General features: G+C 36.1%; 1 protein-coding gene across 1 annotated transcript in view; it reads right to left on the reverse strand.

The window, feature by feature from the left end:
• Positions 1-7,750: 7,750 nt before the first annotated feature.
• Positions 7,751-13,513, reverse strand: part of NAA30 (N(alpha)-acetyltransferase 30, NatC catalytic subunit) — a 19,919-nt gene continuing 14,156 nt past the window's right edge. The window contains exon 4 of the mRNA XM_015566490.1: positions 7,751-9,543. Within this exon, the coding sequence (XP_015421976.1) occupies positions 9,406-9,543 (138 nt within the window). The 3' untranslated portion in view covers positions 7,751-9,405. The remainder of the gene's footprint in view (positions 9,544-13,513) is intronic.

Here is a 13,513-nt window from a genome sequence, read left to right on the forward strand (position 1 = left end):
GACACAGCCTTAGGTCCCCCAGCTCGGAGCTGAGGTTGGGGGCATGGCCTGAGGTCCCCCTGTCAAGCCCCATCAGGCGAGGGGCACAGCCTGAGGTCCCCCATCAAGACCCACTGGGCGGGGGGCATGGCCTGAGGTCTCCCGGTCAGGTGCTGGGATGGGGGGGTGCAGTCTGAGTCTCCTGGCCTGGAGCCGGGGCTGGGATCCCCCATCAAACCCCACTGGGTGAGGAGCATGGTCTGAGGTCCCCCATCAAGACCCACTGGGCTAGGGGTGCGACCTGATGTACCACATCAAGCCTTGCTGGGTGGGGGGCACAACCTGAGGTCCCCTGTCAAGCCCTGAGGGTGGGGGGGGGAGCAGCCTGAGGTCTCCCGTCAAGCCCTGCCAGGTAGGGGGTGTGGCCTGAGTTACCCCATCAAACCTTGCTGGGCGGGAGGCATGGCCTGGGGTCTCCCGGGGCAGGGGTGCAGTCTGAGGTGGCCTGGAGCTGGGACAGGGGGCGTGGCCTTAGGTCCCTCGTCAAGCCCGGCCCTCTTCCTACACCCCCAGCAGTGTCATACCAGTGCTGAAAGTGGACCCAAACAGGAACACGCAGGCAGCCTGACATTAGCGCTGGGGGCGGAAGTCCCTGCCCCGGGCTCTGCCCACAGACTAGTCGTGACTGGGACACGGTAATGGACAAGTTAGCATATTACCTTTTTATTATATAGATTACTCTATTGCCCTCCTGGCAATGAAGAGAGGACATTAACCACAGGTCTCTCCACGGGAAGCTGAGGGGATCACATCCCAATAGCTGCAAGCATCCTGTGATCAGCCAGACCCCAGTGATCCTCTGCTCAGCAGGTTGTGCAAAGATGTCCAGGTGTTCTTGTCTCCTGTCAGGTGCTCCTTTAAACAATAAGAAAATCGGACTCACTGGTTTGAGAACCACGATTCTGTAGCTCATACTGTACATACACTTAGTGTAGCTGCCGGATAAAAACTCATAAAATCATTTCCCAATTTTATGTAATCTTGGCAATTCTAGTTAGCCATGTGGTTTAGGGTTTCTTTATAAATTCAAATAATGGCTGTGATGAGTTTATCCTGAATTATGTCTTGATCCCCTTTAACCATAATATTGGGGTGTTTCGATATAGGGTGGCCCTAATCCTTTTCCCACCCTATTTTTTTCAATGTATTTTTATCAATTCCAGAGAGGGAGATAGAAACATTAATGATGAGAATCACTGATAGGCTGCCTCCTGCAACGCCCCACACTGGGGATCCAGCCCACAACCAGGGCATGTGCCCTGACCAGAAATTAAACTGTGACTTCCTGGTTCATAGGTCGACACTCAATCACTTAGCCACACTGGCTGGGCTCCCCACCTTGTTTTCTTTAAAAAAAAAAAAAAATGAACAAAAAACCCCGTTTTCACTTGCTTAACCATCTCTATTAAAATTGTGTCCCTAACTCAGAGCCTTCTTTTGATTCAACTCTTCCACCTGAACAGGAAACACACTACAACAGCACCAAATTACAGGTGCTAGGAAAGCAGCAATAAAATGGGGGGAAAGTCACCTAGAAGAAAAAGCTTTGCTGAATGCATTAAGTATGGTACTATCATCAACCAAGTCACTCAGGGCATTTCTCGCAGTTTTCTTATAATGTCCTTTCAAAGGGAGGCTGCTGTAATTACTCCATAAAAATATGAAGACCAGCCCTGACTGGTTTGGCTCAGTGGATAGAGCATTGGCCTGCAGACTGAAGGGTCCCAGGTTTCATTCTGGTCAAGGTCATGTACCTTGGTTGTGAGCACATCCCCAGTAGAGGGTGTGCAGGAGGCAGCTGATCGATGTTTCTCTCATCGAAGTTTCTAACTCTCTATCCCTCTCCCTTCCTCTCTGTAAAAAATCAATAAAACAAAAAAATATGAATACCAGGCACAAGGAAACTAAGCAACTGGCCTGAGATCAATGCAGAAAACTGGGAACTAAAGGCAAATATCCCAATTATGGGGAAACCCTCCAACCATCTTGCTGTCCTAAGGACAATTTATGAAAAGAAATGCAAAATCACTTTGTCTTTGAGGCTGAAAATGCTATTGAGTCTAAAGCCATTAGTTCAGCATTTAAGACTTGAATCACTGACGGCATGACAATTATGTCAAACCCTACTGGTATCTCCTTGAAAGTATTGTTCTTTTCCCAAATAACTTGGTTAAGATTTGGGAATTTTTGTTTAAAAATGTGTTTGGGAGAGAACATCTATAAGGTTTCAGTTTCTTTAAGGTAGTCCATGGATTAACAACCGTTTGGGGAAAGTGGGTAAGATTGTGTCCCTATATGACCAATTTTTCTCTCCTGCTCACCCAATATCTTATCTGCCATGCTTCACTGATTATACTTCAAAAACCCAACCCCTTCTTCTAAGTCTTTATCAACTTTTTCTTACATAAGAAAACACTAGGCACTTGAGATATACAAGGGAACCCCCTCCGTTCAACCTTAGCTCTACTCTTCCACTTTTCTTTCCATTTGCACCTCCAAATTTACCTACTTAGTTGTCTACTGTCTTTGTAACAGAAATCTTTTATCCTCTTTGAGTGATCTCTTTTCTAGTCATATTTACTCTCCATTTCTTATGCATCTCAATACTGCTGTCAAAAACAATTTCCTCTACACTGAAGCATTAACACTGGTTATATAATGATTAAAGATTATTGTGTAATAGTACTGTGGTTTTGTTATTTAAAATTAGGCCTTACCATTTGAAATAAGTACTAAAATATTTATAGATAAAATATAATCTCTGGGGTTTGGAAAAAAATCTGAGAAGGGCAGGTGGGGAATGGATGGGAAGATAGGCCATGGGTATTGGGCCTGGTTAAGAACATTCAGAGATCATTATATACTTCTACCTACTTTAGTATTCTCCACAATAAAAAGACAAAGTTTGCTCTCTTTACTTACTAGTTTAGGCTACTCTCGTAAGAGCTAATGAAATATGTAGATGATTTGCCATTAAAATGGTGCTATAAAACCCAATACCAAAATACATTATATACTACTGTTACATATATTAGTAATAGTCACCATTTATTATTTACTCTACTAGGCTACTAGGCACTGTTGCATAAATGATATCATTTTTACAATGAGCTTACCAGGTAGTTACCACTAAAGGCTCAGAGAGGTTTAAAAAGTTTGCCCAGTATCATCAGGATGGAAATAAACCCGCTGAATGTTCATTATCTGTTCCAAATATGAAGGAAATAATGATTAACACAATAACTCAAACACAGTGTTCACATCCATAACGATGTACTTCATTTCCAAATAATCATAAACCATCAGGTAGATTTGGCCAAAGACAAGGTTGAAATCAGTTTATATTTACCTAGTTAATTTAATACTTGATGGACTTACAATTTTTATTTGCATTTACAATAAAATCAAGTATAACGCTAGCTGACTGCAAAGAGTCACTATTTACAGCCACAATTGGAGGGGGGAGGGAGGTAGCACAGTTTAAAGGCAGCAGGTTTAGCTTTAAGACAGCTGGTTCAGCCTCCTTAAAATTATGAAACTAACCATGTACAATCATGGGAATCTGGCCCTAAAAGTGATAGCGATCAATCCCCTATGTTAGAGCATTGAATTCTGAACAATCCATAAACATACATGAAATTTAGGAATTACTTTATATCTTATATCAGTTTGCAAAGTTTTATGCAATTGTGGATTGTATTATAGAAACAGTTCCTTAAAATTGTCAATATTGTTTCCTTAATGGAACCACTGCATTCCTAAAAGCACATGCATTTTTACAAATTATTAATAATTGCTTTAATGAAACAAATGATATTTTCCTCTGGAAAAATATTTATATCCCAGGAAATAAAACTTCTTAAAAGTTTCTTAAGCATGCCTACTTAAGGAGCAAATTTTTTTTTCTCCCCAGTTGTTGCAACCTGCTGGCTTTTAAAAAGGGTTTCTTTGGCATGAAAGTAAAACATAGGAGACATACAAATCTTTGCAGTTTTAAATGAACAAATGAAGGTGCACACTTCCTGGAACACAAATCTCACTAAATAAGATTATTTACTGAAAAAAAAAAAAACAAAAAACCTCAGTCAAGGGGGTGAGAAAAAGCTATTAAGACATTTTGAAATTATTGATTCACCACATAACAAATCCCATAATAAATGTCTTTATACAATTTCTTTAAGAGCCAGGTCCTTCCCCTAGCATATGGTAAATTATTTTATTTACAAAAACATACATACAGATTCTCAGGAAATTGAGGTATCAGAAAATTGAGATATAGTCATACAGCAAAAGAGGTAGTCATGAAAATCCATAACTAAAAATGAGCTTATTTCTTAGCACTTTAAAAACCTTACATTATAACTTCTGTATTGTTTACATTTTTTAAAGTAGAAGATTTTGGCACTTTGGTGGTCTGTTACTCCGCCATCTTTTTCATAAGATTAAACAGTGATTGCTCTCAACAGAACACGTGCTCTGAGCTTTCTCCCCAACGTTTTCAGGCTGTACCAAGCCTGGCACTCCCAACCCCACTTCTGTCGTTTTGATGAATCACTTATTAGATGACCAGCTTGAACCAAGGGTGACACACCGTGGCCAGAGAACATAGAAAAATTAATCTGGTTCTCTCAGAAACAAAAACATTTGCCTTGGGATCCACGACTTATCTTCCAGGATTTAAAAAAATATTAAGTATAAAAATGATATTCCTCCATGTTCCGGTATAATCACTGGTAATGAGAAATCGACCTGCTAGAGGTCAAAGGATTTCAAATTCATCTAAAATGAGAAATTATTAGGCTAAACTATGTAAAATGTTTTAATGTTAAAAATATGACAATCTCATCAGAAACCAATTTTTGGCATTTGAGTTTGTGCATCTCTGCAACTCCAAGAACTTCCAAATAAAATCCAGAAAGGGCTACTTTCCTTAGAAGAAGCACTACATCATAACGGGGCAGTGAGAGAGGTGGTCAGTCAGAAACTGTTTTAATGAAATAGATTGTCAACATAAACAGTGCAGCTACACTCTTTTGCTCAGAGACAATTTTCAATCATGATATTTGTTTATTTCAATAGATAGCCGGGTCTTAAAACTCCTACCCAAAACATGCTTTCCTCAGCTTTTACTGCTTAAGTATTATCTAAAGCTATGTTGTCCAATACAGTAGCCACTAGCCACATATAGCTATTTAAATTTCAGTTGATTAAAAATTCAGTTCTTCATGCTAGCCATTCTTCATGGGCTCAAATACCTACATGTTACTGGGTGCTAGCATATTGGAGAACATAAAGAACATTCTTACCATCATAAAAAGTGCTATTAGCACTGATCTGAAGAAAGTGCAGTGTGCCATATGCTCCTGAGACTTTTCAAACTCATCTTTTTAATAAGTTGTTTAAAAGTATCACTATATTTCTGTGCTACAGGTTAATACTGATCTCTGTTCATAGGTGTGAAAGAACAGTATCAAATTTCTGGTCCTTATTTAGACAATGTATGAAGTATTTAAAGTGCCATGTGAGGCACAAGTAAAACATGAACTCAGATATTTTCAAAACATGACTATAAAAGAAAACTGAAGAGATTTGGTATACATGATGAAATTTAGCAGTCATGATTGTAACATCTCTTCCATTAATATCCATAAATCTTGATGAAAGCATAAACACCATTTAAAGCTTCTCACAAAAATGAGAGAAAAAGCCCTTTACATAATGCTCTATTTTACTTTGGTGTCTCAGTATGGGTAAAAACAAATTACTTAAATACAAATAAAAATGGGAAATTGAAATAAAAACTGTCTTAGGAATAAAGTGCTATGAAACAAGGACAAAAAAGTTTTGGTTTAATATGCTCATTTGTATTGATATCTGATATATGAGATGTTTAACTTTGAATACTTTCAGGAAACTTAAGTTCATGTTGCTATTTTTCTAATTTACTTTGTCAGAACACAAAGTAGAGATAAGAACTGTCTATCACTTCTTCCAAATAACTCTGAGATGAGAGGCAGGAAGTGGGGAACAGAGTAGATTGCTTGGATTTTTTCTTAGTAAGTAAAACAACTCAATCATAAAATGCACACAGCTGTATCTAAAAGAAAAATGCAAACACAACGTAACCATACTTTATTTGACTGCACCTTATTTAGACAGCTTGCACATTTCAAATCCCATTAAATCTCTCTCTCCAAAAGGATACGGGACAATAGAAGAAAATTATGCAGCAATATCCAGTCATCAAACAGCAGTCCAATATTTTGAGATACACGTGATATTTTATACTCAACTCATATCTGACGTCAATATAATTTATAGTTATGTTTTTACAAACCTGAAAGCCCTGTAACATTTTAGCACTCATTTTAGTGATGTCATGGTGCACTGAAAAGTAACTCTGATGCACTACCAATTTGCTTTTATCTATGCCCCTGAAAAGTGATGAATTTCATGATTTTTAGACATCATAATATACACATCCAGTCTTATACATGTCAGCCAATACCACAACACAGGGCAAGGTAAAGTTAAAACATGTGACAAACAAACTCCTTTACAAAAATTTGTCAAGCAAGTGGAGAGGGTGATTTGGGGAAGAGGCAGAAAATATTAAAACCAAATTTTTAATATGTTGTCTCTTTCTCATTAATTTTGCTGTCTTCAACTTCAAAAACTATTGTCTGGTTCTGACCTGTGGATTTCTCTTGAGTAGTTTTATTTTAACATAATGGAAATTGTAATCAGTCCACATATCAAAAATGGTAGTATACCCGTTAACTTCTTCAATACTAACATATATAGCTTCATGGTAGCATGTATAAAAGATGTTCAGCGGTATTAACTGCCCAACCCAGTGTCAGTGGATAGCACAGTCAGTCTTAAAGAGGCAGCACCCCTTTAAAAGAAAGTTGCACCAATTTTGCTCAGGTTTAGCCAAGTGAACTCACTCTATCAATTTTAAATGGAATTTTTTAGATTATTCAAGAAAAATAAAAACCCAATATCAAAAAGTAAATTAATGTTTGATTCCCTTTTAATTGGAATAGAGGCTTAATTCTGGTTATCATGTTAAAAGTTAAAATTTTAGTCTACTTAACAATTTTTGCATACCCAATTAAAGACATAAAGTAGACAGTATTATTTAACATAAACTAGTAGTCAAACAATACAGCAACCATATGACTTTTTATCACATGGCTATGGTCATATTTATAAATACCCAATTTGGCAAAACTTAAGTCAATTCAGAGGGAAAGGGTCAGTAGTGATGGTTTCATTGACAACCTGCCAAAAACATAATTGTTGAACTGAAAATCCAGCATGTGTCTACTTTAGAACTGTCCCCTTTAGTGAGTCAAGCAAATATATGTTCATCGATAATCATTACCTATGAACCAGCAATTCAAATATAAAGTGGTGAGAGAAAAACTGGTGATATAAGTACTGTACTGTTTTTTTTTTTTTAGTTCAATTAACTCCATATTAAAAATAACAGAAGCATCACCATTGGTATTCCTCTAAATGCTAGAGCCCAAATGAAGTTTGACCAAAATCATACTCAAATGGTCAACTGAAAAGCTGAGTATTATGTGGTCATATTTTAATGTAACCAGTATTCTGTCCATTAAACTTTCAAGAGCAATATAAAATGGAAAGAAAAAGGTTTCTTTAATAATAAGGAACTATAAATGATCCCACCAGCAGAAAGATTTATTTTCACCAAATCTGTATATCTTTATTTTAAAAGTACTTGTTACCATGTTCACTTTCAAGACATTACACTGAGCAAAGAGCAGCTTTCCTTTAAAAAAATAAAAAAAAAAAAGGACAACAAACTTTCCTGAAAGGGGGCTTTTACCAACTGTTAATGGAGGTAGGGTTTTAAAAAAAATACAGTAATCATAGTCATAAAATAAAATTCAAACCAAATACTAGAGAAGAAGTAAAGCATATCCAAATGAAAGAAAAAAGCATAGTTTCCTATAAAACATTTTTCACAGAGAATGAATTTTTTTTCCCATGGGTACCTAGGTTTTCCAGTTAAATAAATTATCATCACAGGTTTCCTGACTCAATTGAAAGCAATTAATTTTAAAATTTGTTATAGTGCAGACTGGCCGAAACACAATTTAAGTTATGAGCTAACTGATGGCTATTGAAAACCCATAAGCACTCATTCCAAAAAAAAATTCCATTTCTCACTTTTGTTTTTCTAGGAACTAAGCAAAGTTCCCCCAAGTATTTGCTCAAATAAGTGGAAAGTAAATAAAATCAGTTTAAAGTGGATACAATGCACCTTAAGAGACCAAGAACCAAAAGTGAAACATTTCAAGAAATGAAAGCAATGTGAATCCTAATCAAGTGGGAAAAAACTTCCACCTACATTGTAAAAGCTGTTCTTCACAGCTTAGCAATAATTTTGATTAAATAAAATCATATCAGTTTACATTAATTTTCTATTCTTTTCCAAAAATTCCCTCACTCTCAAAAAAAAGTGCATCCAAAACCCAGCAATTCCCAGCTCCACCAACTTTCTTATCCCCTTTGGAGCCATTTCTCAAAAGATTTTCCGAGTAAATTCAACTTCTTACTGTAAAGTAAACCACTCTGTCACTCACCTGGAAAAAATATCCAAATTATAAAAATCTGAAATAATTTATTATCAAATTTAGAATTTAAATTAAAAAAAAAAGTTTGCTTGCAAAGGCCTTAAAAAAAGAAAAGAAAAAGGTAGCATGCATTAAAAAACTAGAGATGAAGACAAATATACTTATCTACACAAGCACTGGCAGACGCAATTTAATTGTTATCTTTACTCATTGTAAGACACAACCAACCCTAAATTTTTCATTCACTAATCACTGAGGTACCAATATTCAAGAATGGAAAATTTAATATTGAAAAAATAAAACCTAAAATTGAAGCTTTCCCCCTACCTCCTTCAGAAAACTATGACAGGTTTCATGTGAAATGTTAGTATACTTAGAGATTTTTACAATCTACATTGGCTTTTTTAAGGAACAAAAATAATGTTCCACTTACTGGTTCTGTGGTAAAATGATCACTTTGTTATTAATTACATTGTCAGCAGACTTTGCAAATGAACAAACAAATCTTGGCTATCAACTGGCACATCTTGCTGGTACCAAAAAAACTCTTTAAGTTTAAAACAATCTCTTTTAATTCAGAACAAATGCGCCATGCCAAAGTGCAACAAATGTTGTGCGACACTCAATGAGACACTGACAGATAAGAACTGCATGGAAATTACTAAATCCACCTGCAAAGCAATTCTGTACAAATTGCATTGCATGCAAAGGTCGATTCTGAGTGGTTGAAGAGTTGTTCCTTGATGTCAGTTTCTCAACGCAGCCACAATTTAAGTCGCAGTGCATCAACTCCATTTAAATAGTATCTGAACAGCCTCTTATCTCGAACAAAACCAAGATTTTCATAAAGTTTCAAAGCAGACTTATTCGTTATTTCTGTTTCCAAAACAACCTTCAAAAAATAAGAAAAAATAAGTTATAATGTTATATATTTGAAACTAATTTACAATTTCATAATTTGACAAATCACTTATAAACAATTAGATCAAATAATTTTTAAAAAAAACATACCATACTTAACTTTTTAAAAATTGATAGCTAAAAAGATATACAGAAAAAAAGCACAAAAATAGTCATCAAAAGTTTAATAATAATTTTTTGGGGAGAAAGGGGGTGGAAACATGTTGTTCTATTGATTTTTGTGATATTTAGAATTTTTAGTAATGAAAATATGTTTCAAACTAAAACAAAGATAAATTATTTCCCTGTGGATAATAGCAGTGTGACAAAAAGATGGAAAGAAAAAAAAAATCAATGGTTTAGAAAATAAACCAGTATTTGAAAGTTTCACCATTGACCTCCAACTCTTTTTTTTTTTAAATAACTACAGATATTTTACTGTATTTATGTATGTAAAGAACAAGATTAAATATAGGTATGTTATAATCTACTTATAACTTTGTCCTGTATGCAGGAAGTTTTCCTTATACAATATACATTCAAACAATAGGTTTACATGCTTGTTGGAGGGGTGCTGTATTTGGAGCATTAATTTGTCATCATTTATCCTGATGAAAACTACCACACTTGTCTAGAGTCCAGATCAGAATCTGCAAACTACAGCCCTTGGGTCAAATGTGCCCATGTCTATTTTTGTAAATAAAGTTTTATTGGAACACAGCCAAGCCATTTGTTTACATGAGGTTTATAGCTGCTTTCTCCATTTACAAGGACAGATATGAGTAGATGCACCAGAGATCTATGGTCTGCAAAGCCTAAAATATTTACTACTTGGCCTTTTGCAGAGAAAATTTGCTGAACCTAGACCAAAAGTAACCAAACTTTAGTGTACCTGGAGGGCTTGTTAAAAAAGATTGCTTAGCCCCATCCCCAAAGTTTCTGAGTAGGTTTGGGGTGGGGCCCAAGAATATGTACTTTTTAAAATTGCCAGATGATGCTGGTCAGGGGACTAAATACAATACTTTAAACAGAAAAACACACAAAGTATTATTGCCTTTCTGGGTCTTTTTTAATATTACTGTAGCAATGGCCCTGACAATGAAGAACTGATACTTTTGAAAATTATGTGATTATCTTTCCTTAATTTACTTTCCTCTACCAATACATCCTGTATCCCACCCTCCCAACTTTTATATTCATAGCTCTATTGCTTTTCTATTGATTCTAAACCTACCGCACTGAGAATTATCAATAGAGTGAGCCATGGTTACTGTTAGGATGTTATAACCCTCAGGTGTTTGGAGTGGAATAAAAAGGGCAAAATATCATTAAACAAAGGCCCAAGTGAAGCCTTTGAGCATGTTCCTATTCTAACTCAAGCTATCAAAAATCTGACAAGAATTCAAACAAAAAATAAAATTGAGAAAAGACTGTACCTCAACTCATATCCAAAGACTGAACTCATGATTAACTCCTCCTCCATGATCCCATGTCAGTAACAAGATGTCCATCACAATAATGCCTCAAGCCTGAAACCTAGGAGTCATCCTAGAACAGTGGTTCTCAACCTTCCTAATGCCGCGACCCTTTAATACAGTTCCTCATGTTGTGGTGACCCCCAATTTCATTGTTACAAATTGAACATAATTAAAGCATCGTGATTAATCACAAAAACAATATGTAATTATATATGTGTTTTCCGATGGTCTTAGGCGACCCCTGTGAAAGAGTCGTTCGACCCCCAAAGGGGTCGTGACCCACAGGTTGAGAACGGCTGTCCTAGAACCTCTTTCCTTTCCACCCCCCTACTTTGTCCAAGCACTGAGTATTTCCACTTTTTCCCTTAAATCTCTCTCAAATTGGTCCTCTTCTTTCTATCCCCATTGATACCACTCTAGTCTGAGCTGCCATCAACTTTCCCTGTAAGTACAAGAGCTTCCTAACTCAAAGATCTCCCATTCTCTAAAAAGTGTGATGCTCTTGTTAATTCTCTGCTTGTCCTCAAGATCAAGTCTGTAAATTAAAAATAATCTAAAGAAATCTAAAAGTCCCATCAAAATTTGGTCTCTACCTACCTTGCAAACTTTGTCTCTCCCATTGCTCTCCACAATCAACACTAAACTTTCAGTTTCTGGAATCTACTGAGATCTTTCCTACTTTAAACCTTCACATAATGTTTTCTCTGTGTAGAAGTACGCTATTCCTACCCTCCTTCTTTTGGCCTTAGCCTGTCACTTCCAGACTGAATCGAGTATATCCCTTTCCGTTTATACCTCACAGCACTCTGCACCACTCCTTATTCCACTGCATTCTCATTTAACATTTGATAAGTATGTCATCTCTCTTAGTTGGTGAACCTAATAATGGCTGTGATTATGGATGGGTACCTCCTTCACAGTTATTTTCTCTGCACCTAACACATTGCCTGACATATAGAAATATCTTAAATATTTATTAATGATATCCGTTCTCAGCACCTTTTATTATATTACATAAATATTAAACAAACAAAAGTATTGCCAAGCTTGTAAATGACCGGAGTGCTTAAAGAGAAAGCACCATCTTAAGACAATTACTTATGCAATTAAGTCATAGAAGCAAATCACAAGCTAAACACAAACTTTTAAAAGATCTAAAAAGCAAGGATCATGAGGAAATTTTCCTAAGACGGCCTAAAATAATATTTGTGCAGCAAACATACTGCTTTAAAATAAAAATAAGAAGTCACAACTCTCTGCTCTTTAAATAAACACAGAATTTAATGGCTAATTATTTTGTATCTACAATCTGGTAATAGATTTATTTTGTATATTGTAAATAAATAAATAAGTAGAATTTTTTTTTAAGTAATGTAGGCCACCTAACACCCCAGTCTGATCAATACAAGTTTTCAGTTTTGAACAATTCGCTTGGTTAGTTCCTAGAATTCTGTTTTAGGCCAGCACCTAATTACAACAACTAGTAAAATGTTAAATCAAAACAATTAATAGGAGAAGCAATAAAGCTGCAATGACACAAAACTTGGAACTGATTTCACAGAAATAAAAAGGAGTGACAGTTTTAATAAAATAGCTCATATTTATCAAAGATTTACTAAATGTTATGGAAAGCATTTTATATGCATTTGTCATTATGGTATTTTCACAATAACCCTATAAATAATTATTATTTTCTCTAATGTACAAGTGAATGAAACTCAAGGCCAGTCTCTAAACCTGAACTAGAGCTTAATAGTATTCACTCTTCTATACCTCCCATGATTGGTTTCCAAAGTAAAAACAATGCAGCAAATGGGAGCTCTAACATATTTAAAACATGATGGAGATCTAAGTCCATGTTCATTAATATTTGGCAATCTAAAGTATTCAAAACATCTGCAGCTAACTACGGCTACATAAATACAAACTTGAGGTGTTGAATTACATAGAAAAAAAATTTCACAAAGGGCTAACCTTTGCTAAAATTAAAAGAGTCTCTCCGCACACTCACAATTTCTAAACCAAGAGATCATGTATTATTTGACTCAATAAAAAATGCTAGGAAAAAAGTAACTACTTTTTAATATTTAATCACTTACATTCTTATATTAAAAGAGAATCTGGGTTTATACTGGAAATTCATTATAAAACTATTCTTTCAGTGCATATCATGGGAGTATTACATCGGAAGCCAAAGGATAATAAGGTTATTTGGTCCTAAAGAAACTAGGCAGTTGAATTATAGTGAACTTCTACGGATTCTCTTCGCAACAAACCATTGTTAGAATATGCCAAACCATTACAGTTTAGAAAGCCCTTTCTAATACTAGAGGCCCGGTGCACAAAAATTTGTGCACTCGGGGGGGAGGGCGGTCCCTCAGACGGCCTGTGCCCTCTCGCAGTCTGGGACCCCTCGGGAGATAATGCCCTGCTGGCTTAGGCCTGCTCCCAGGTGGCAGAGGGCAGGCCCAATCCCTAGGTGCA

This window comes from Myotis davidii, unplaced genomic scaffold (genome assembly GCF_000327345.1).
Source record: "Myotis davidii unplaced genomic scaffold, ASM32734v1 scaffold281, whole genome shotgun sequence".
NCBI classification, from domain to species: Eukaryota; Metazoa; Chordata; class Mammalia; order Chiroptera; family Vespertilionidae; genus Myotis; species Myotis davidii.